The sequence below is a fragment of the Bufo bufo genome, chromosome 2 (assembly GCF_905171765.1).
Source record: "Bufo bufo chromosome 2, aBufBuf1.1, whole genome shotgun sequence".
NCBI lineage: Eukaryota > Metazoa > Chordata > Amphibia > Anura > Bufonidae > Bufo > Bufo bufo.
Genome location: NC_053390.1, coordinates 70,533,242 through 70,559,333, shown reverse-complemented (window position 1 = coordinate 70,559,333; position 26,092 = coordinate 70,533,242). Strand labels below are relative to the sequence as shown.

The 26,092-nt window shown below is 48.1% G+C and overlaps 1 protein-coding gene across 1 annotated transcript in view; it reads left to right on the top strand.

Annotated features, from left to right (window-relative positions):
• The first annotated feature begins 11,922 nt into the window (after positions 1 to 11,922).
• DCAF12 (DDB1 and CUL4 associated factor 12) overlaps positions 11,923 to 26,092 on the top strand; it is a 56,276-nt gene continuing 42,106 nt past the window's right edge. The window contains exon 1 of the mRNA XM_040421177.1: positions 11,923 to 12,144. Coding sequence (XP_040277111.1) covers positions 12,082 to 12,144 — 63 coding nt within the window. The 5' untranslated portion in view covers positions 11,923 to 12,081. The remainder of the gene's footprint in view (positions 12,145 to 26,092) is intronic.

The window sequence follows — 26,092 nt, the reverse complement described above, 5'->3', positions numbered from 1 at the left end:
TGGTAGGAAGGAGCAGGCGCTCGTCTGCGATCAGCCTGGAGTCTCTGGCGCTGCGCAGAGACCTCAAGGGACTTCTGGATCAGTACCCAAGAAGCACGTAGGACGGAAAGGTGATCCTCCACAGCCGGAATATCCTGGGGAGAGAATACCTCCGGTAACACGGCAGGTTGGAACCCATAATTGGCCATGAAGGGAGACGTCCCAGAGGAAGAGTTCACCGCCGTGTTCCTGGCAAACTCAGCCCAAGGCAGGAGGTCAACCCAATTGTCTTGGTGATGGGAGACATAGCAACGAAGGAATTGCTCCAAGGCCTGATTGGATCGTTCTGCGGCCCCATTGGACTGAGGGTGGTAGGCCGAGGAGAAGGAGAGATGAATCCCCAACTGGGAGCAAAAGGCGCGCCAGAACCTGGACACAAACTGACTCCCCCGATCCGACACAATCTCCTTGGGCAAACCGTGCAACCGGAAGACCTCCCTGGCAAAAATCGTGGCCAACTCTTGTGCAGAGGGTAACTTCTTGAGAGGAACACAGTGGCACATTTTGGAAAACCGATCCACAATCATGAGAATGACCGTATGGCCTCGGGATGCAGGGAGGTCCACAATGAAATCCATTCCCAGGTGTGACCATGGGCGCTCCCCGGTGGCTATGGGTTGCAGAAGGCCCAACGGAAGGTGCCGAGGGGACTTACTCTGGGCACAAACGGAGCATGCCGCTACATATGCGGCGATGTCGGAACGTAGGGAAGGCCACCAGAACAGACGTGAAACAGCCCAGGACAGCTGATTCTTTCCAGGATGCCCCGCGGTCTTGGAGTTATGGTAGGTTCGCAACAACCGAGTGCGCAACTCCTCAGGCACAAAACATCTGCCGTTGGGTCTCCCAGAGGGAGCACCAGATTGAGCCGCCAAAATCTGCTCACCCAGGGGAGAGGTCAGGCTGGTGCGAATGGCGGCCAAGATCTGATTCGGAGGTATGACCGAAGTCGGAATCGACTCCTCCCTGGACAGCTCGGAGTACTGCCGTGATAAGGCATCCGCCCTGATGTTCTTGGAACCGGGTAGGTAGGAGACCACGTAATTAAAACGTGACAAGAACAGAGCCCATCTGGCCTGACGTGGTGTCAATCTCTTGGCCTCAGAAAGGTAGGTCAGATTCTTGTGGTCCGTCAGGATGAGGACCGGAACCACCGAACCCTCGATCAAGTGCCTCCATTCTTTAAGGGCCTGCACGATGGCCAATAACTCCCTGTCACCAATCTGATAGTTGCACTCCGCGGAAGACAGTTTCCGGGAGTAAAACCCACAAGGAAGCAGAGGACCCTCTGGTGTTCTACGCTGAGACAGAAGGGCGCCTACTCCCGTCTCAGACGCGTCCACCTCGAGGACAAAGGGCAACCCAGGGTTGGGATGCGACAGAATCGGAGCCGACACAAAGGCGGACTTTAGAGCCTCAAAAGCTCGGATGGCCTCGAGCGGCCAGACCTGGGAATTACTGCCCTTCCTGGTCAGATCCGTGAGAGGCTTGGCTAGCATGGAAAAGTCCCTGATGAACTTCCGATAATAATTGGCGAAGCCCAAAAAGCGCTGCAGGGAACGAAGACCACTGGGCTGGGGCCACTGTAAGACAGCCGAAAACCTTCTCAGGATCCATGGAGAACCCCTCAGCGGAAATGATGTAACCTAAGAAGGTTACCTGGGATCGGTGAAATTCGCATTTCTCAAGCTTACCGAACAGCTTGTTCTCTCGTAACCGTTGCAACACTCGTCTGACATCCAGAATGTGGGCCTCCATGGATTCAGAATATACCAAGATGTCATCCAAATAGACCACCACACACTGCTGCAACAGGTCACGGAAAACATCGTTGATGAATTCCTGAAAGACTGCGGGCGCATTGCACAACCCAAAGGGCATAACCAAGGATTCATAATGACCGGTCCTGGTGTTAAACGCGGTCTTCCACTCATCGCCCGCCTTGATCCTTACCAGGTTATATGCCGCCCTCAGGTCGAGTTTGGTAAAGACCGTGGCCCCTTTAAGGCGATCGAACAGCTCGGAAATCAAGGGTATCGGGTAAGCGTTCTTGATCGTGATGCGATTGAGACCCCTGTAATCGATGCAAGGCCTCAACTCACCGCCCTTCTTTTTCACAAAGAAAAATCCAGCCCCTGCCGGGGACGAGGATTTGCGAATGTGTCCGCGTGAAAGCGCCTCCCTCACGTACTCCTCCATGGCCTCATTCTCCGCTACCGACAGTGGATAGACTTTGCCACGAGGAGGAACGGCACCAGGTTGTAACTCTATGGCACAATCGTATGGGCGGTGCGGAGGTAGGGCAATCGCGCGCACCTTATCGAATACATCCCGGTACTCCTCGTATTCAGGAGGCAACAGAGAGTCCGAGGAAGTACACAACAACTTGACAGACCCATGGATGCAACTAGCCCCACACTGCGGTGACCACGAGAGGATCTCGGCCGATCTCCAATCGAAAGTCGGATTATGCTTCCGGAGCCAGGGGTACCCCAAGACCACCGAGTAGTGTGGAGACGAAATAACCTGGAGGCAGACCGACTCTCTGTGAACGGCACCAATGGCTATCCCCACTGGAAGGGTCTCATGAGTCACGTGTGGCGGCAGAAGGGGTCTGCCGTCTATCGCCTCAAGAGCCAGTGGGGAACCTCGAGCCTGCAGAGGAATGGAATTGGCGGCAGCGAACACATTATCAATGAACAAACCACCAGCACCAGAGTCCACCAACGCCTGGGTCGTCACCGAGCCCCCGACCCAGGAGAGGACAACAGTGATCAGTGGTTTGTCAACACGGGAAACCAGGGACGAGGAGACTCCACCCAAGATCTGCCCCCGACAGGATCTCAGGTGCGAGCGTTTCCCGGACGGTTCGGACATGCCAACCGAAAATGCCCACCGAGACCACAGTACATGCATCGGCCCTCGCGTCTCCGGAGTACCCTCTCCCCCTCGGACAGGCGAGCAAACCCCAGCTGCATGGGTTCACCCCCAGACAAGTCATCCCCAGGAGGCGTGGGAGGAGAGGGAGGCACGGGTGGGACAGCAAACGTAGGCGCCAATCTGTTAGAAAACCTCCGCAGGCTCTCCTTAAAGGAAGGTCTCTCCCTGAGTCTGGTGTCAATCAAAATCAGGAAAGAAATAAGAGACTCGAGCTCCACTGGTAGGTCCTTAGCTGCAACCTCATCCTTCAAGGCATCCGAGAGACCATGAGAGAAAGCAGCGACCAGAGCCTCATTATTCCAGCCCACCTCTGCTGCCAGGGTACGAAACTCAATGGCGTATTCAGCTACGGATCGTGAACCCTGTCTGATGGACATAAGGAGCTTCGCAGCAGAGGCAGCACGAGACGGCACATCGAATACCTTCCGAAGAGAAGCAACAAAACCGGAAAACTCGGCAACCACCGGATTGTTGTTCTCCCATAAAGGGCTGGCCCAGGCCAAGGCCTTGTCCGAGAGCAGCGAGATCAAGAAGCCCACCTTTGATCTCTCAGTGGGAAAGGCATGTGGCAGCAACTCGAAATAAATGCCCACCTGGTTAAGGAAACCTCGGCACTGAGTTGGCTCTCCCCCAAAGCGCTGTGGAAGAGGGGCAGAACCGGTCATACCCCGAAACACCGCAGGTGCAACAACAGGTGTCGGGGTAGACTCTGGCGCAACAACCGGAGCGGCAGTAGGAGCGGGCCCAGGAGCGACAACCGACCCATCGGCAACGGGAGCGAAATGAGCCGTGCGTTCAAGCAGGGTTAGCGAGGATGGCCCTGTACCGTCAGAATTCATGGCTTGGTCCTAATGTCACGGAACCATGAACCAGACGTACAACAAGGGATAAGTGAAAATAAGAAGGCTTTATTGAAAATAAAGCTGTAAAGCAAAAGTTCAAACGGATGGCGAAACCGAAGCAGAGTCTTTGCGAAGCCAGAGGTCAGGAACCAGAAGGGTAGTCAGACGAAGCCAGGATCAGGAACCAGCAGGGTAGTCAGACGAAGCCAGGATCAGGAACCAGCAGGGTAGTCGGACGAAACCAGGATCAGGAACCAGCAGGGTAGTCGGACGAAACCAGGATCAGGAACCAGAAGCAGCAGCAGTCTAGAAGCATGAGAACACAGGAGGACCAAGCAAGGAACTGAAGCCACAGACCTCCTATATATATGAGCTGGGCATCCAGCTCCTCCCAGTGGGAAGGAGGAGCCGCAGGGTGGGAGGCTACAAGAAACCCAGAAACCAAGATGGCCGGCAGCACATGTCAAACGAAGGAGAACAGCAAGAAGGTAAGACCATGACAAAACCATACCAGGTACCCGAGGCTCGGCGACAGGCCATCTCTGAGGAAGTACAACTAATGCCGCAACTAGACGTCATCGAGGAGTCTAGAAGTGAGTAGGCCAGCCCTATAGTACTGATACCCAAACTAGACGGGACGTTGTGGTTTTGTAACGATTTACGAAAATTAAACGAGGTATCGACGCATATCCCATGCCCCGGGTAGACAAGCTGATTCAGAGGTTAGGACAAGCCCGGTATTTTTCTGTTTTGGACCTCACCAAAGGGTACTGGCAGGTACCCTTAACGGATGCTGCCAAAGAGAAAACGGCCTTCATCACACCGGAGGGGCTGTACCAGTATAAGGTGTTACCCTTTGGTCTGCATGGCGCCCCCGCCACTTTCCAAAGGCTATTGGACATTGTGCTGCGACCACATCGTCGGTACGCTTTGGCTTACCTGGACAATATTGTCATCCACAGTACCGACTGGGAAAATCACCTGCCCAAAGTGCAGGCTGTAGTAGACTCCCTTCAAAAAGCTGGACTAACCGCTAACCCCAAAAAATGCGCGATAGGGTTAAAGGAGACAAAATACCTGGGGTATGTCATTGGGCGCGGAGTGATCAAACCCCAAGTAAACAAAATAGAGGCGATAAGAAATTGGCCCCTACCTGTCACCACTAAACAAGTAAAGTTGTTCCTAGGAATGATAGGCTATTACATAAGATTTGTTCCCCACTTTGCCACTATAGAGCTCTTGAAGGGACGAAAATCAGTGATGGTTCGCTGGGATGAGCAGGCGGAAGAGGCTTTTTCCACTTTGAAGTCGGCCCTGTGCGGGTCACCGGTTTTGGTGACGCCCGACTTCAATAGGGAGTTCGTGGTACAGACAGATGCCTCCAAAGTAGGCCTCGGTGCTGTACTCTCTCAGGAAGTCAACGGGGAGAAGCATCCCGTTGTCTTTTTAAGCCGCAAACTCACCCCAGCCAAAACCAGGAATAGTATAGTGGAGAGAGAGTGCCTGTCTATCAAGTGGGCACTCGAGTCTCTCCGCTACTATTTGTTGGGGAGAAAGTTCCGCCTGGTGACTGACCACTCCCCTCCCAAATGGATGAGCCAGGCCAAAGAGAGAAATGCCCAAGTCACCAGGTGGTTACTGTCCTTACAGAACTTTAAGTTCTCTGTGGAACACAGAGCAGGCCGGTTGCAGGGAAACACGGATGCCCTGTCCCGGGTATACTGTATGGAAGGTGTTCGACACCTCAGGGTTGAACAAGGGGGGGTATGTAAGAAGGTACCTAGAATCATCATGGATGGAAGGTATGTGTCACCGAGGTTCCTGGCTTCGGTGAAGTAAGAGCCGGTATTTTATGTGTCAGCAGCAGCTATTGCTAATTAACACCTTGAGATTTAGAATGGCTGTCATAGCTTATCCAGGACAGCTCTTACTGGGAGTAGTCAAAGTGCTGGGGTGGGGGACTACTCCCCATGCTCCAGGCCTGGTTTTGCCAGGCATAAGACACCAGCCAGCACTGCGCAGGTGTGTGGGATTTACCTCCCTCGGACAGTGGAGCTCAGGCGTGTGCTGTGAACTGAGGCTGTGCTGGGATTTGAGGTTTGAGCCGTGCTGGAGGACTCAGGCCCATCTAAAGCGAACAGGCCCGACTATGGACATGAAGAGGCTGAACGTCTAACAGGGTGTAAATTAACACCAGGAGACAAGTGACCTTTTATTGTTTATGGACTTTCCTTGTGTGTTTAACAAACACCAAGCCACCTGTGTTTGTGATACACCTTATCTGCATTTTGTTATACACCAATGTGTGAATAAACACCGCTGTTTGATTCAAGAACTGTGTACTTTGCCTCTATACTGCATCCACTAGTCCTAACTACCAGAGCGAAGCCCCACAATATGATAAGTAAAAGGAGGGACATGAACTGAGTATGTAGATTAAGTAGGAAGAAGGAGTAAGGCCTATTGCACACGACCCTATGGCTTTCAGTATTTTGCGGTCCACAAAAAACGGATCCACAAAAAATATAGCTGACGTCCGCGTGCATTCTGTTTTTTGCGGAACGGAACAGCTGGCTCCTGATAGAACAGTACTATCCTTGTCTGTTATGCGGACAATAATAGGACATGTGTCTATCTTTGAACGGAACGGAAAAACGGAAATACGGAAACGGAAGGTATACGGAGTACCTTCCATTTTTTTTTGCAGATCCATTGAAATGAATGGTTCCGTATACGGAACGCAAAAAAAACGGAATGTAAACGGGGAAAAAAATGTTAAACCCCTATTGGACTTTTCTCCTCTTTGCCTTAGCCTTAGCAAAGAGGAGAAAAGTCCAATAGGGGTTAAGATCATGAGGGATCATGCAATTTACACTGGATATGAATTGATGTAGATGTTCACTAATATCTGAATAAGGGCTCATGCACACGAACATATTTTCTTTCCGCTTCCGTTCAGGTTATTTTTGCGGTCCGCAAAAACGGAAGGGTACTCCGTGTGCATTCCGTTTCCTTATTTCCGGATTACCGTTCCGCAAAAAAGTAGTGCATGTCCTATTATTGTCCACAAATCACGGTTCGAGGCCCCATTCAAGTCAAATGGGTCCGCAAAAATACGGAACGCACACGGAACACATCCGTATGCCATCTGGTGCCATCCGTATTCCGCAGAGTCCAAACAGTAACGGATCGCATATGGAAACTATAATGAGATATGTTTTGTGGAATAACGGAAACGGAAGAGGGACTTAAATCAGAGGAAATAAAACTTAGATACGGAACAACAGATCCGTGAAAAAAAGGACCGCAAAACAACAACGGTCATGTGCATGAGCCTAAGAAAGTAAATAAGCACTGAACAAACTTCAGGTGTGCCGCGGATTACTTCATATGTTGATTTGGTAAATGCCCTCCTCATGCACCCTGAACATCTCGTAAAGGTGTGCCGATCACATAATCTCCTATCTGCATTAATTTTTTGTAGGACGTTAAAAAGCTTAGATTTTCGAAGCAATTTTTTCGAGTTCGTAAGAAAATTTCCAAAAACCATTTTTTTAACACCAATTTAGTTTATAGAGTGATTGTATGGGGTTTATGTAATGAAACAAACCACCCATAATGTCCCCATTTAGAAACTACACCCCTCAAATTATTCAAAACTGATTTTACAAACTTTGCTAACCCTTGAGATGGTTCCGACGACAATTAAACAAAAATGGTGGTGAAATTTCGAAATTTCAATCTTTTTGTTAATTTTTTATTTTAATCAATTTATTTTCCAACATAGCAAGGGTTAACAGCAAAATAAACCTCAAGTATACATTACTCTGATTCTACAGTTTACAGAAATACCCCATATGTGCTAGTAAACTGCTGTCGGGGCACATGGCAGTGGTTAGGATTAGAAAGGCACGCCATATGGTTTTTGAGGCAGATTTTGGGGGTACCATGTATGTGAAGAGACCCTGATGCACCCCTACAGTGGAAACCCTCAAAAAGTGACCCCATTTTGGAAACTACACCCCTCAAAGAATATATTAAGTGTACTGAGCACTTTGACCCCATAAGTGTTTTATGGAATTTAGAAACACTTGGCTATGAAAATGAAAAGTCTTATTTCTTCCAATAAAATGTTGCTTTAGCCCCAAGTTTTTCATTTTCACAGGAGAAAAAGCACCCCATAATTTGTTACCCATTTTCTCCTAAATACGGCCACACCTCATATGTGGTGGTAAACTGCTGTAGGGGCACATGGCAGGAAAGGAAGAAGCGCCAAATGGCTTTTGCAGGGCATATTTTATGGATTGGTTTACAGGCGCCATTGGTTTTTATTTTTTGAGCGGTTTCATTGTAATAATTTTGGGATACATATGACTTTTTGATCACTCGATATGCATTTTGTAAGGCGAGGTGACAAAAAATATATAGCACAGTTTTTATATATTTATTTTTTAATTGGATAGGTCATCAGTATCTGATCGGTGGGGGTCTGACACCCAGGACCCCTGCCGATCAGCAGCCTTCTCTGTGCTCACAAAGCTCAGTGCTGTACATTGTATAGTGCCGGTGCTTGGTATTGCAGCTCTGCCCCATTCACTTCAATGGAGCTAGCTGTGCCTAGGCCAGTGATAGCAAACGTTTTAGAGACCGAGTGCCCAAACTGCAACCTAAAACCTCACTTATTTATCGCAAAGTGCCCACATGGCAATGTAACCTGAAAACTACAGTCCAATATAGTACACTGCGTGCATATTATTAGCAAATGAGTATTTTGACCACATCATCCTCTTTATGCATGTTGTCTTACTCCAAGCTGTATAGGCTCGAAAGCCTACTACCAATTAAGCATATTAGGTGATGTGCATCTCTGTAATGAGAAGGGTGTGGTCTAATGACATCAACACCCTATATTAGGTGTGCATAATTATTAGGCAACTTCCTTTCCTTTGGCAATATGGGTCAAAAGAAGGACTTGACAGGCTCAGAAAAGTCAAAATAGTGAGATCTCTTGCAGAGGGATGCACCCCTCTTAAAATTGCAAAGCTTCTGAAGCCTGATCATCGAACAATCAAGCGTTTCATTCAAAATAGTCAACAGGGTCGCAAGAAGCGTGTGGAAAAACCAAGGCGCAAAATAACTGCCCATGAACTGAGAAAAGTCAAGCGTGCAGCTGCCAAGATGCCACTTGCCAGCCAGATTGGCCATATTTCAGAGCTGCAACATCACTGGAGTGCCCAAAAGCACAAGGTGTGCAATACTCAGAGACATGGCCAAGGTAAGAAAGGCTGAAAGACGACCACCACTGAACAAGACACACAAGCTGAAACGTCAAGACTGGGCCAAGAAATATCTCAAGACTGATTTTTCTAAGGTTTTATGGACTGATGAAATGAGAGTGAGTCTTGATGAGCCAGATGGATGGGCCCGTGGCTGGATTGGTAAAGGGCAGAGAGCTCCAGTCCGACTCAGACGCCAGCAAGGTGGGAGGTGGAGTACTGGTTTGGGCTGGTATCATCAAAGATACTTGTGGGGCCTTTTCGGGTTGAGGGATGGAGTCAAGCTCAACTCCCAGTCCTACTGCCAGTTTCTGAAGACACCTCTTCAAGCAGTGGTACAGGAAGAAGTCTGCATCCTTCAAGAAAAACATGATTTTCCATGCAGGACAATGCTCCATCACACGCGTCCAAGTACTCCACAAGCGTGGCTTGGCAAGAAAGGGTATAAAAGAAGAAAATCTAATGACATGGCCCTCCTTGTTCACCTGATCTGAACCCCATTGAGAACCTGTGGTCCATCATCAAATGTGAGATTTACAAGGAGGGAAAACAGTACACCTCTCTGAACAGTGTCTGGGAGGCTGTGGTTGCTGCTGCACGCAATGTTGATGTGAACAGATCAAAACACTGACAGAATCCATGGGTGGCAGGCTTTTGAGTGTCCTTGCAAAGAAAGGTGGCTATATTGGTCACTGATTTGTTTTTGTTTTGTTTTTGAATGTCAGAAAATGTATATTTGTGAATGTTGAGATGTTATATTGGTTTCACCTGGTAAAAATAAATAATTGAAAGGGGTATATATTTGTTTTTTGTTAAGTTGCCTAATAATTATGCACAGTAATAGTCACCTGCACACACAGATATCCCCCTAAAATAGCTAAAACTAAAAACAAACTAAAAACTACTTCAAAAATATTCAGCTTTGATATTAATGAGTTTTTTGGTTCATTGAGAAACATGGTTGTTGTTCAATAATAAAATTAATCCTCAAAATACAACTTGCCTAATAATTCTGCACTCCCTGTATATCTTCCATTTACTTTATCATTTAGCTATAATAGCCTGCCTACATTCAATGCGCCACCTGTGCCATTTGTAGCGTGCCCTGCGCTGATGAATGGCAGGAAAAGTCTAAGGCATATTGGTACGCCTTAGACTTTTTCCAAGGCGCGGGGTGCCCCCAAAGAGGGCTCTGAGTGCCCCCTTTGGCACCTGTGCCATAGTTTCGCCACCACTGGCCTAGGCTATGTGATCGCTGAACGCATCGTCACTGGCCTAGGAAAAGCTAAGAGAAGGCCGCGGTGCTACTGCCTGCGCCGCTGCCTTCTCAAACAGCTGATAGGCGGGGTTCCTGGGTGTCGGACCCCACGATCAGATACTGATGACCTGTCCAGAGGACAAGTCATCAGTTATAAAACTCCCAGAAAACCCCTTTAAAACTTTTAACCTTGGTTTCAGGAAAGTGTTCTGCTTCGGGACCCCCCAATCCCTCAGGGTACGGCCACACGGTAAGGTTTCTTCATGCAGTTTTGGAAGCCAAGTCGTGGGCTCATGCACACGAACGTATTTTCTTTCTGTGTCCGTTCCGTATTTTTGCAAGTTGTTTTTTTGCGGACCGCAAAACCCATATGGTCTTGTACATTAGCCCTTCGTGGTAGCAAAGTATAGAAAAGTTCAGCTCACCCACCGTACTCCGCAGCCATGCACGGATACCACGGACTGGGGAACAATCACGAGTAAACAGCGAGGAAATTCCAGCAGACAGGCCAAGGATAAAATCCAGTTTCTTTATTGTTTCCTTATAAGATCCATAAGCTGACCAGACAAACAAAGGTCCAACCGTTTCGACTGAACATCTTATGAACGTCTTAGTCATGATTAAGGCTACTTTCACACTATCGTTTTTGTTGGATCCGGCAGGGTTCAGCAAAAACGCTTCCGTTACTGATAATACAACCGTCTGCATCCATTTTGTATGGATACGGTTTTATCTGTAACATTGGCAAGACGGATCTGTCATGATTGTGCCAGAGAAAACGGATCCCCCCCATTGACTTGCATTGTGGGTCATTACTCTGCATCCCAAGACGGAAAACAAACCGCAGCATGCTGGGGTTTTCTCTCCGGTACGAGAACGGAACAGAATGCATTTTGGAGCATTACGTTCTGTTCCGTTTTGTCCCCTTCCGGGGTCATAACTTTTTTATTTTTCCGTTCACATAGCCTTATGAGGGCTTATTTTTTTGCGGGACAAGATGTACTTTGTAATGGCGCCATTCTTGTGTTTTAATTTTTTATCATCGCCATATTCTGACCCCTATAACTTTTTAGTAGTTTTGCGCGCAGAGCTGTATGGGGCTCATTTTTTGTGGGACGATCTATACTTTTCAGTGATACCATTTTGATGTTTGTGTGAATTTTTGATCACTTTGTATTAAAAAAATTGGAGCTTCGATTGGAGGTTGCAGCTGATTGTCTTCTTCTGACACTTCCCATTCATTTTAATGGGAGATTCAGTGTGGAGTCTGCCCTATAATATCGAGTGCTTCTTTTTTCCACACAAAAAATAATAATAAACAAAAAAACAAATTCTGCTTCCCATTGAAATGAATGGGAGGCTGTTTCGAGAAGGTAACGCGCCATAATCAGCGCCATAAACTTAGTGTGAACTGGCACAGAACCTATCACTAATTACCTCGGGACGGACACGCCCACCGACGCGTCGATCAAGCAAGGTTGCTAACCAACCGCTCATTCTCCGCCCCAGGTCCTGCAACCGCTCCGTTGCTAGGAGACGCAGGCGTGGTCCGAGTGACGCGTAGGATGACGTCAATACGCTGCGCTGGGGGTGAGAGGTCACGGTAGTGGCCGTAGGTTTTTGCTGGACGTACTCTGTGCTGCTCTCGGTTCTTCCTCCCGTTATATGAGCTATCCGGCCTCCTGGGCTCTCTCCATGCGGGCGCGGTGGCTCTGCGGGCGAGAGCATGACCCGGAGAGCAGTTAGCAGGAAGAGGAAAGCGGCGCCTGGACCAGGCCCCGGAGAACAGGTGGGTGAGAGGCCAGCGGCTGGGGGAGGCCGTATGGAGGGTTGTCTGACTATTAATGAGGGAGGTCAGATACAGCGAGGCTGGGGGGCTGTAATGCCCAATTAGGGGGGGCAAGGAGGCTGGTTCCTCTTTGCTGCTCTGTGTGTTATGACTGCAGTGGCCTAAGCTGTCACCGCAGTGTGAACAGCAGAACTGTGAGTGCAGCTCTGGAGAATACAACAAGTAATGCAAGCTATTTACAAGCTGTTTTGGCTTTTTATGTAGATGGTTCTGTTTGAAGAGCGGTGTTCAGGTTGACGGTAGGGATTAGGCTGGAGCAGGGATTATAGTGTCGATTGTGGCCGCCGGTCTGGACAGATCTCGGGTCCGCAATGCATTTACCGATTTCCATTGTTTTGTATTGAAATTCCGATGGCCACTTTTTTTTTTTTTTTCAAAGGTGCACCACCCCCCCCCCTTTTGTCCGCTGTGGTCCCCATTTGTTTTGGCGCTTCATATGCTAACGAGGTGATTCTGTTCAACTAGGCGGTGACTTGAAGTTCTCCTGGGTGTGGTTATCTTCTCCCTCGCTGCGAGCGCATCCAATCAGAGCGCCGCACTCAAGTTCTGAGCTTTTACACATCCCGAGTAGTGTTGAGCAAACTTGTGTTTTAAGTTTAGTGTCTAAAGTTCGGCTTATCGAAGGATCGCGTTATGGATTCCGCTACCACGGACAATAACGGAATTTTAGAATCCATAACGCGATTCTTCGATAACCCGAACTTAAAACACAACTTCGCTCAACACTCATCCCGAACCGTGCGCCATTTAGAAGTCCCCGGCAGAGAGCATCGCAGCGGCGGCGGCATTAGTTGTTTGTTTCAGTTTCACATAACAAAGCAATTTTGAAATTTTTTTTTTTTTTTTTTTGTGTGCCTCCACGTTCTGAAAGCTGTATTTTTTTTTTTTTTTTGGGCGACTGTCTTGTGTAGGGGCTCATTTTTTTTCGGGATGAGATGTCTGTTTGATTGGTACTACTATAGGGTGCATATTACTTTTTGATCGCTTGGTATTACACTTTTTGTAATGTAAGTGACAAAAAATTGCTTTTTTTTACACCGTTTTATTTTTTTACGTTGTTCACCTGAGGTGTTAGGTCATGTGATATTTTTATAGATCAGGGTATTATGGACGCGGCGATACCTAATATTTTTATTTATTTCTGTAAGGCCTCATGCACACGAACGTATTTTGTTTCAGTGTCCGTTCCGTTTTTTTTTTTTATGCGGATAAGATGCAAACTCATTAATTTCAATGGGTCCGCAAAAAATGCGGACAGCACACTATGTGCTGTCCGCATCAGTATGTCCGTTCTGTAGCCTCGCAAAAAAAAATAGAACATGTCTTAGGCCTCATGCACACGACCGTTGTGTGCATCCGTGGCCGTTGTGCCGTTTTCCAGTTTTTTTCGCGGACCCATTGACTTTCAATGGGTCCGTGGAAAAATCGGAAAATGCACCGTTTTGCAGCCGAGACCGTGATCCGTGTATCCTGTCCGTCAAAAAAATAAGACCTGTCCTATTTTTTTGACGGACAACGGTTCACGGACCCATTCAAGTCAATGGGTCCGTGAAAGAACACGGATGCACACAAGATTGGCATCCGTGTCCGTGGCCGTAGGTTACTTTTTATACAAAACTCAGAACCGACAGTATATTCTAACACAGAGGCGTCCCCATGGTGATGGGGACGCTTCAGGTTAGAATATACTAAAAGAATTGTGTACATGACTGCCCCCTGCAGCCCCCCCCTGTAGTTAACACATTGGTGGCCAGTGGGCCCCCCTCCCTCCCCTGTAGTTAACTCGTTGGTGGCCAGTGGGCCCCCCTCCCTCCCCTGTAGTTAACTCGTTGGTGGCCAGTGCGGCCGGCCCCCCCTCCCTCCCCTGTAGTTAACTCGTTGGTGGCCAGTAGGCCCTCTCCCCTCCCTCCCCCTCCTAATTAAAATCTCCCCCCCCCTATCATTGGTGGCAGCGGAGAGTACCGATCGGAGTCCCAGTTTAATCGCTGGGGCTCCGATCGGTAACCATGGCAACCAGGACGCTACTGCTGTCCCGGTTGCCATGGTTACTTAGCAATTTGTAGAACCATTATACTTACCTGCGATGTCTGCGTCCGGCCGGGAGCTCCTCCTACTGGTAAGTGACAGGTCATTAAGCAATGCGCCGCACAGACCTGTCACTTACCAGTAGGAGGAGCTCCCGGCCGGACGCAGACATCGCAGCTCGTAGGTAAGTATAATGATTCTACAAATTGCTAAGTAACCATGGCAACCGGGACTGCAGTAGCGTCCTGGTTGCCATGGTTACCGATCGGAGCCCCAGCGATTAAACTGGGACTCCGATCGGTACTCTCCGCTGCCACCAATGATAGGGGGGGAGATTTTAATTAGGAGGGAGGGGAGAGGGCCCACTGGCCACCAATGAGTTAACTACAGGGGAGGGAGAGGGGCCCACTGGCCACCAACGAATTAACTACAGGGGAGGGGCCTGCCGCACTGGCCACCAATGTGTTAACTACAGCAGGGGGCAGTCATGTACACAGTTCTTTTAGTATATTCTAACCTGAAGCGTCCCCATCACCATGGGAACGCCTCTGTGTTAGAATATACTGTCGGATTTGAGTTTCACGATGTAACTCAAATCCGACGGTATATTCTAACATAGAGGCATTCCCATGGTGATGGGGACGCTTCAAGTTAAAATATACCATCGGATTGGAGAAAACTCCGATCCTATGGTATATTAACTCCTGACTTTACATTGAAAGTCAATGGGGGACGGATCCGTTTGAAATTGCACCATATTGTGTCAACGTCAAACGGATCCGTCCCCATTGACTTGCATTGTAATTCAGGACGGATCCGTTTGGCTCCGCACGGCCAGGCGGACACCAAAACGACTGTTTTTTTCATGTCTGTGGATCCTCCAAAAATCAAGGAAGACCCACGGACGAAAAAACGGTCACGGACCAACGGACCCCGTTTTTGCTGACCGGAAAAAAAAACTGTCGTGTGCATGAGGCCTTATTCTTGTCCGTTTTAGGCATTGTTACAATGGATCCGCAAAAAAAAACAGGTGGCATGCGGATGGTATCCGTTTTTTTTTGGGTTTTTTTGCGGATCTGGAATTTGCAGACCTCAAAACACATATGGTCGTGTGCATGCAGCCTTAGTTTCTTAGTTTTATACAGTGATATGTTTTAGTGTCTCCATATTCTGAGAGCCAAAGTTTTTTCAGTTTTTGGGTGATTATCTTAGGTAGGGTATCATTTTTGCGGGATGAGATGACTGTTTGGCACTATTTTGGGGTGCATATGACTTTTTGATCGCTTGCTATTACAGTTTTTGTGATGTAAGGTGACAAAAAAACTGCTTTTTTGACACCGTTTTTATTTTTATTTTTTTTACTGTATTCATCTGAGGGGTTAGATCATGTGATATTTTTATAGAGCAGGTTCTTACGGACGCAGCGATACCTAATATGTATACTTATTATTTATTTAAGTTTTACACTATCATTTTGTAAACAAAAATTATGTTTTAGTGTCTCCATAGTCTGAGAGTCATAGTTTTATTTTTATTTTTTGGGTGATTGTCTTAGGGTACTTTCACACTTGCGGCAGAGGATTCCGGCAGGCAGTTCCGTTGCCTGAACTGCCTGCCTAATCAGGCAAACTGTATGCAAACGCATGTCATTTTTCTGACTGATCAGGCATTTTTCAGACTGATCAGGATCCTGATCAGTCAGAAAAATGCATTGCAATACCGGATCCGTTTTTCCGGTGTCATCAGGCAAAATGGATCCGGTATTTATTTTTTTCACATTTTTAAAGGTCTGCGCATGCGCAGGACGGATCCGTCATTCCGGTATTTTGAATGCCGGATCCGGCATTAATACATTCCTATGGGGAAAAATGACGGATCCGGCATTCAGGCAAGTAATCAGTTTTTTTTTCGCCGGAGATAAAACCGTAGCATGCTACGGTTTTCTCTTTTGCCTGATCAGTCAAAATGACTGAACTGAAGACATCCTGATGCATCCTGAACAGATTACTCTCCATTTAGGGCTCTTTCACACTTGCGTTGTTCTTTTCTTCCGGCATAGAGTTCCGTCGTCGGGGCTCTATGCCGGAAGAATCCTGATCAGTTTTATCCTAATGCATTCTGAATGGAGACAAATCCATTCAGGATGCATCAGGATGTCTTCAGTTCCGGACCGGAACGTTTTTTGGCCAGAGAAAATACCGCAGCATGCTGCGCTTTTTGCTCCGGCCAAAAATCCTGAACACTTGCCGCAAGTCCGGATCCGGAATTAATGCCCATTGAAAGGCATTGATCCGGATCCGGCCTTAAGCTAAACGTCGTTTCGGCGCATTGCCGGACCCGAAGTTTAGCTTTTTCTGAATGGTTACCATCAGGGCCGCTGATAGAAATCATGGGGCCCCGTACAGCATACATGACGGGGCCCCCTTCAGCTCCACCCCCTGATCCCTCCTTCAGCCACACCCCTGGCCCCGCCCTTGGCCCCTCCCCAGCTGCCGCCTTCTGTAAGCCCTGTAAGGCTTCATTCAGACGTCCGGATGCGTTTTGCGGATCCGATCCATCTATCAGTGGATCCGTAAAAATCATGCGGACGTCTGAATGGAGCTTTACAGGGGGTTGATCAATGACAGGGGGGTAATCAATGAAAGGGGGGTGATCAGGGAGTCTATATGGGGTGATCACCACAGTCATTGATCACGCCTCTGTAAGGCTTCATTCAGACGTCCGGATGCGTTTTGCGGATCCGATCCATCTATCAGTGGATCCGTAAAAATCATGCGGACGTCTGAATGGAGCTTTACAGGGGGTTGATCAATGACAGGGGGGTAATCAATGACAGGGGGGTGATCAGGGAGTCTATATGGGGTGATCAGGGGTGATCAGGGGCTAATAAGGGGTTAATAAGTGACGGGGGGGGGGGTGTAGTGTAGTGTAGTGGTGCTTGGTGCTACTTTACTGAGCTACCTGTGTCCTCTGGTGGTCGATCCAAACAAAAGGGACCACCAGAGGACCAGGTAGCAGGTATATTAGACGCTGTTATCAAAACAGCGTCTAATATACCTGTTAGGGGTTAAAAAAAACACATCTCCAGCCTGCCAGCGAACGATCGCCGCTGGCAGGCTGGAGATCAACTCTCTTACCTTCCGTTCCTGTGAGCGCGCGCGCCTGTGTGCGCGCGTTCACAGGAAATCCCGGCTCACGCGAGATGACGCGTATATGCGTCGCTGAGCGCAGGGCTGCCACCTCCGGAACGCGAATCTGCGTACAGCGGTCCGGAGGTGGTTAATTGGTTATGTCGAGGCTGCCCGGGCCCCCCTGCCAGCCGGGCCCGGTACAACTGGGCCAGCTGTACTGGCCTATCAGCGGCCCTGGTTACCATGGCTGCCGGGACGCAGTTAATTTTTTTGTCCCACTCTAGGACTTCAACTTTTGTGGGTCTGGTCCCCTTTACAATGCATGACAATACTTCTGTATTGTAATGCATTGGCTGTAAGTGTAATACACTTACAGTAGGCCTGCACAATATATCGCCAAAGAAATCGCCATATCGCCAATTGGCCGACCTAAAAATGCTGCAATTGTATTACCATATTTTTCGCTTTATAAGACAAACTTTTTTTCCCCCCAAAAGTGGGGGGGAAATGGCAGTGCGTCTTATAAAGCGATGGCTGACACAGATGTATCGCCGGCCGCTATGCTGCACAGCGCGGCCGGCGATACATTAGTTACAGTGCGGGGAGAGAGGAGGTGCTGGAGGCAAGTCGTTATTTTAATGAACAAATGTTCTTCTATTTAATTTGCTCTTAAGAAAATGGCAAGTTTTGTATTTTGTACTTTTTGCAGTAATGCAAATATGTTATTTCATTTAGCAAAAGATGTTTTATTTTGAAAAACACTGTGCATTTCAGTTCTTGAGTTAAAGGGAGTCTGTCACCAGCATTTCACTTTTTTAACCCTTCCCATAGCTCCCTAGCATGCTTACAGTTAATAAAAACGTTACCTCTGGCATTAATCCTGGACTTATAGAACCATCAAAAACGATCTTTAACTATACAGTAACTATTGCGCATGCGCCGATGGACCGCCTCCTTTGTTGTGTTTTCGCGTCGTTAGCCTGCGCATGCGCAATAGTTACTTTGATGCCATACAAGGAATGGGCATCGCAGTGCGCATGCGCCGGCCAAAGGAATGAGTGCGCAGGCGCAGGATATCGGCAGAATAACAAGTTAGTAGAAAGGCGGTCAGAGGGAAAGGATGGGCGGGCGGAGGGTAGGAAGGGGCGGGGGGACGCAATGAAAAGGCTGAGCAAGCAGGGCACCTAAGAGGGTAACGCCGCCCCCTGGGCACTTGCGAGCCCTCATTTGCATATCTTATAAAGATCGTTTTTGATGGTTCTATAAGTCCAGGATTGATGCCAGAGGTAACGTTTTTATTAACTGTAAGCATGCTAGGGAGCTATGGGAAGGGTTAAAGTGAAATGCTGGTGACAGACTCCCTTTAAGCATAACTACATGTCAGCATTATCAGTCATTTGTGTGCTTTTGCCTTGAAAATCCAAGCAAATAGACCTCTAGCACAATTCCCTTAAAATATTGCATCACATATCGTTATCGCAATTTTTAGGGCCCTAATCGCAATCGCACAAAATTCCCTTATTGTGCAGCCCTAACTTACAACCTTCCTGCCTGTGAGATCCAGGGGGCTAGATCTCACAGGCTCTCCCGGAAGGCAGCCTCGATGCCATCGGGTCCCCGTCACAGCAGCACGGGGACCCGATGGCTGCTTCCTCCCTGCACGGACATCGCACGTGGCGCTGACCGCAGCAGTGCAGAGGTTAATGCGCCGGCATCAGTGATTTAACCGATGCCGACGCATGCAGCAGGGGTCCGGCTATCAGTGACTGCCGGACCCCTGCCGCTGATCTGGCGGGCGCAGCTTCTGCACCCGTCCGATCACCATGACGTACATGTACCTTTCTGGTCCTTAAGTCACGGCCAGAGATGACGTACATGTACGTCATGGGTCCTTAAGGGGTTAAAGGGGTTTTCTGACATTTTTTATATTGATGGCCTTTCCTCAGGATAGGTCATCAATAGATTTACGGAAGTACAACATCTTGGCACCCCACCAAGCAGCTGTTTGTAGAGACCACGGCAGCCTTTTCTGAGGCCTGTGACGTTACGTTCATCGGTCACAGTCCGGCTCAAATGAATGAGGCTGAGCCGCAGTACCAAGCACAGCCACTATACAATGGATGGCGCTCTGCTTGGTAAGCTGTGAGGAGGCCGCAGCACTCACTGGAGCTCTGTAGCCTCTTCAAATAGCGATTGGCAGGGGTATCAGGAGTCGGGCCCCCACCGTTCAGATTTTAATGAACCATTCATCGATATAGAAGTCCCAGAAAACCCCTTTAATATGAAGATCAGGAAGGACTGATGTTAAAGTGATTAGCTTATGGAAAGTGTTTATTAGGCTATCCACAGAACATGTGATAAATATCGGATCATGGGGGGTCTGGCCTCCCCTATCCTGAAAATGGGGAGTCCTATCTCTGAATGGAGCAGTGGCAGAATATTCAGAGACGCCCCCAATCAGCTCTCCAGGGGATAACCCCCTTTGAAGTGAGCCTTACATGTCAGGATCTGATAGAGGGAAGCGAGCAGAGCACAGTGACTTGTAGCAGAGTAAGGGCCTCTTCACACTGTCGCAGTCTGTGTCCAAGGCTTCTGTTGGGACCTCGGTCGCATGCATTTAGCAGAAACCACCGCCCTCAGACAGACATGTTAAAAAGTGTTACTATTTTTTTTTTATTACACAATGGATTAGTATGGAATAGTGAACTTAGTTTGGCAGCCCTGGCAAGCGGTTCTGGACTAAAACCGTCGCGCACAGTTGTATTTGTCTGGCCAATTCTCTGGATGGATAACGATAGATGAGCCACAAGGCGGCTGGTAGGTCGTCCATGGAATCACTTGTTCAAAAGCACATAACAGACTAAGGCCCCGTTCACACGTACAATACGGATTGGCTCCGGATGCGTTCAGGGTGTGTTTAGTGAAACTCGCACCATTTTGCAAGCAAGTTCAGTCAGTTTTGTTTGCGATTGCGTTTGTTTTGTTTTTTCAGCGCGGGTGCAATGCGTTTTGATGCGTTTTTCACACGTTTGATAAAAAGCTGAAGGTTTACAAACAACATCTCCTAGCAACCCTCTTGTTTCCGGATGCAATGCGTTTTTCACTGAAGCCCAATTTACTTCTATGGGGCCAGGGCTGCGTGAAAAATGAAGAATATAGAACATGCTGTGTTTTTCACGCAACGCAGAACGGATGTCACATCAGTTCTGCGTTGCGTGAAAAACGCAGCATGTTCTATATTCTGCTTTTTTCACGCAGCCCTGGCCCCATAGAAGTAAATGGGGCTTCAGTGAAAAACGCATTGCATCCGGAAATCATCAGAGATGTGTGGGGAAAAAAACGCTCATGTACACAGACCCATTGAAATGAATGGGTCAGGATTCAGTGCGGGGGCTATGCGTTCACGTCACGCATTGCACCCGCGCGGAAAACTGGGGGGGGGGTCTGTTCAGCTTCTTCCCTGTCAGTCAGGCTGGGCTCGCATCATATTTTTATCATACATTTAATGTACACAAAAAATGTATACTTTAACTGACGCCGCAGACAGAGTTCCATTGTAAGCAAAAACAAAAAGATACGTTAGCCTACACGTTTTTTGCTGAACCTTGCAGGATAGAAAAAACGTTGTACTCTACACTGTCCCATCCTGCAGAGTTCTGCAAAAAAAAGTATCTTTTTTTTTTTTTTTTTTTTTTCTTTTTACAATGGAAGTCCATGGAGATGGTTGCACAGTATGGCATCTGTCTGAGGCGTCCGTTAATGTATGAGGTTTTTGTTGCTCTGCTCATCTAACGGAGTAGAACAACAAATGTATAGGGGTGGTGTGATAGCGGTGCATATTTCTGCGGGGGAACCATTACTGGTGTAAATAACATCAGGCAATTCTAGCCAAGTGATAAAGTCCAGTCCAATATAGTGGAATTAACCCTGTACTTTATCACTTGGCTATAATAGCCTGCCTACCTTCACTCCACACTGCACTACATACATGACACACACTGCACTGCATGCATTAGTGTGAGATGTGTGTGATGATCACACACTGCACTACACACTGTTGTCACCTTCATGTTTGGGGCTGTTTTTCACCTCTGAGGAGTCCTCTTCAGCTCCTCCGCCGGCATGTTTCCCGGGGTCCTTGTGCAGCGCGCTCGCTCTCCTTACTTAAGAAAATTCCGGGAGCCGGCCCCTCCTCCTTCCAGCTCTCGCCAGCTTCCACTGATGCAGGACCTGTATCGCTCCGGCGCGCGCCCAAACTAACCAATAGCAAAGCTCCTTACTGTAAGGAGCTTTGCTATTTGTCATTTCAGGAACAGGCAGATTGGCTGCGCTGCCCATAATGTGCACAGCGCGGCCTGCTGCTGAATGTCAGGTAAAAGTCTAAGGGCTCGTTCACACGTGTGGTTCCGCAATACGGCAACGGGCAGCACACATTCGTGTGAATGAGCCCTAAGGCTTATCGGTACGCCTTGGGCCCCTTTCACACGGGTGAGTATTCCGCGCGGATGCGATGCGTGAGTTGAACGCATTGCACCTGCACTGAATCCGGACCCATTCATTTCTATGGGGCTGTGCACACGAGCGGTGATTTTCATGCATCACTTGTTCGTTGCGTGAAAATCGCAGCATGCTCCTCTTTGTGCGTTTTTCACGTAACGCAGGCCCCATTGAAATGAATGGGGTTGCGTGAAAATCGCAAGCATCCGCAAGCAAGTGCAGATGCGGTGCGATTTTCACGCACGGTTGCTAGGAGACGATCGGGATGGAGACCCGATCATTATTATTTCCCCTTATAACATGGTTATAAGGGAAAATAATAGCATTCTGAATACAGAATGCATAGTAAAATAGGGCTGGAGGGGTTAAAAAAATATATATATTTAACTCACCTTAATCCACTTGCTCGCGCAGCTGGCATCTCTTCTGTCTTCTTTTTTGCTGTGTGCAGGAAAAGGACCTGTGGTGACGTCACTCCGGTCATCACATGGTCCGTCACATGATCCATCACCATGGTGATGGATCATGTGACGGACCATGTGATGACCGGAGTGACGTCACCACAGGTCCTTTTCCTGCACACAGCAAAAAAGAAGACAGAAGAGAAGCCGGACTGCGCGAGCAAGTGGATTAAAGGGCTTCTGTCAGCCCACTAAACCGTTTTTGTTTTTTTTTTTGCTTAATAATAACCCCTACACTGCGATTTATCCACACATAAGTAAAATAATAATTTTGGTTCAGTAGAATTTGCTAAAACCCTATTTTTATAATATGTAAATTACCTTGCTACCAGCAAGTAGGGCGGCTACTTGCTGGTAGCAGCCGCATCCTCCGATGGTAATGACGCCCCCTCTGCTTGTTGATTGACAGGGCCAGCGGACGGGATCTTTCTCCGCTGGCCCTGCCTGTTTTCATTCAATATCTGGCGCCTGCGCCGCGGCCGTACCTATCTTCAATCGGCGCAGGCGCACTGAGAGGCGGCCACTCACTCGGCCGCTTCATCCTCAATGCGCCTGCGCCGGGTGTAGATGTGACGTCATCGGCGCAGGCGTATTGAGGATGAAGCGGCCGAGTGAGTGGCCGCCTCTCAGTGCGCCTGCGCCGATTGAAGAAAGGTACGGCCGCGGCGCAGGCGCCAGATATTGAATGAAAACAGGCAGGGCCAGCGGAGAAAGATCCCGTCCGCTGGCCCTGTCAATCAACAAGCAGAGGGGGCGTCATTACCATCGGAGGATGCGGCTGCTACCAGCAGCAAGGTAGTAAGGTAATTTACATATTATAAAAATAGGGTTTTAGCAAATTCTACTGAACCAAAATTATTATTTTACTTATGTGTGGATAAATCGCAGTGTAGGGGTTATTATTAAGCAAAAGTGGGCTGACAGAAGCCCTTTAAGGCGAGTTAAATATATATATATTTTTTAACCCCTCCAGCCCTATTTTACTATGCATTCTGTATTAAGAATGTATTATTTTCCCTTATATAACATGGTTAGAAGGGAAAATAATAGCAATCTACCCAGCACCTAACCCAAACGGGGTTTGGGTACCAAACATGCCGATTTTTCTCACGCGAGTGCAAAACTCATTACAATGTTTTGCACTCGCGCGGAAAAATCGCGCATGTTCCCGCAACGCACCCGCACCTTTTCCTGCATCGCCCGTGTGAAAGAGGCCTTAGTCTTTTTCCAGAGACTAAAATGGCCTGAACAGGCGTCAGTGACGCTTGTACAGGCGTTATTGCGACCTCTGGTGGGGAACCTTTTTGCTGCCCAGGGCCATTTGGATATTTGTAATATCGGTCGCGGGCCATACAATAGTCGTAAAAATTTAACTGCTATATTTGATCAAACGTATAATTGACTTGGGGGTAAGTTACAGAATTTTCAATTAAAAAAACAGCCAGAGTGTAGTATTCTTCCAGCACAAAATGGCACCTGCACTATGTATATATTATACATCCTGACTCTGTACGTGTCAGGACACAGAGCGGGGCCAGGAAGACGACCAGGGAAGGTGAGTGCACCCAGCGCAGCGCTGTTCTCACCTTCCTGTGCCTCCTGCATGCTAATGACCGCTTCCATAATGGAGGCGGTCATTAGTATTCAGACTGTATGCTTTTACAGGGAGTCGGGGGCCACATCTGTGTGTTCTTTGTGGAAAAAGGTAGAACATGTCCTATACTAGGCAGCAAAATGTGGACCATGGACACATTGAAGTCACACTCGTCATCAGTGTTTTGTGGACCGCAAAACGGATACGGTCGTGTGCATGAGCCCTAACTCTGAGGAGTCCTGTTAGGGTCTTGCCATACATCGCTGCTGTGCTACATCTTGCGACCACATCTGTTCCTCTCATAGCAGGGCTTCTGACTGGCATTTTTCCGCAGGATAGGGCTCACCCACAGCAAGGGTTTCCCAGGAATGTGTCCCCTCCTGGGACCAGCCGGGACACCAACTTCAACACCCTTCGATCTGCAGGCCCAGCTGCTACTTCCATGGGCATATGTGCTGCAGGATACCATATGGAGCCTGTGTCCTCCATACCCAACCACTTCTCGTCTTGTACCCAGGCTGGAGGCAGCTCGACAGAACCCTAGAGCCTCCTTTCAATTGTACAGATTTCCCTAATAAACTCCTTTCGCTCTAATATTGTAAATCACTTCCATGTGTCATCTTTTTGTACTTTATGTTTGAAGTAAAAAAAAGATTCATCATTCATTGTTCCATTATCAGCAGCATGTAAGGCTACTTTCACACTGGCGTTTCTGGGTCCGCTTGTGAGATCCGTTTCATGGCTCTCACAAGCGGCCCGAAACAGATCAGTTCAGCCCCAATGCATTCTGAATGGATAAGGATCCGTTCAGAATGCATCAGTTTGGCTCCATTGCACCTGTAGTCCGCTCTGGAGGCGGACAAAAAAACGCTGCTTGCAACTTTTTGATGTCTGCCTGACGATACGGAGCCAAACGCATCCGTGCTGACTTACAATGTAAGTCAATGGGGACGGATCAGTTTTCACTGACACAATATGGTGCAGTTGAAAACTGATCCGTCCCCCATTGACTTTCAATGTAAGTCAGGACGGATCCGTTTTGACTTAGACTTTTTTTTTGAAAGAATAATGCAAACGGATCCATTCTGAACGGATACAAGTGTTTGCATTATCGGTGCGGATCCATCTGTGCAGGTACAAGACGGATCCGCACAAAACGCAGGTGTGAAAGTAGCCTAAATGGTCAGCATATAACTCTGCAAGGACTTTCCTGAATGTCCTTGCAGAGTTGGGCTCCATTCACACGTCCGCAAATGGTTCCGCATTGCGGAACGGGTGCGGACCCATTCATTCTCTATGGGGACGGAATGGATGCGGACAGCACACAGTGTGCTGTCACCATCCGCATTTGCGGAGCGCGGCCCCGATCTTCAGGTCCCCAGCTCCGCAAAAGATAGAACATGTCCTATTGTCTGCAGCTTGCGGACAAGAATAGGCATTTTTATAGGGGTGCCGGGCAGGTGTGTTGCGAATCCGCAATTTGCGGGTCCGCAACACACCACGGACGTGTGAATGGAGCCTTAACAGCTGCAGGCTAATCAGTGACAGCTGAGAAGGGAGGGACTTTTTATTTATTTTTTAACCGTTCCTGCCTTCTCCATTGCTGTATTTGCAGAGTTGAGTGCTTTGCACACATCAGGAGGCAGCAGTGCGGCTTCCTGCTCCGGTCCCAGTGATCATGCGATTGCTGGGAAAGGGCGTCTGCTTGACCTGCTGGGTCTTCGCAAACCCACATCTTCTCTGCAGTGAGGCTCGAAAGTCTTGTTAAAGGGAACCTGTCACCGGGATTTTGTGTATAGAGCTGAGGACATGGGCTGCTAGATGGCCACTAGCACATCCGCAATATCCAGTCCCCATAGCTCTGTGTGCTTTTATTGTGTAAAAAAAACAAAACGATTTGATGCGTATGCAAATTATCCTGAGATGAGTCAGAGCTTGAAAATACGACTCTTCTCTGGTCACACAAGTAAGATATGACTCTTTTATGTTGATTTGCATAAAAGGCAGGAAGTACAAAAATGAAATTAAAAGTGTAATTTATATGTTTAGGGTAACACAATGAAAATGTAGAAACGCTCAGTGAGGGTAGCATAGTAGAGGTAACAGGTTCCCTTTAAAGCCTGCATGGGCTGTATTCCACCGGTAACTGGAGTTAATATGTCAGACCAAAATCTGAAATA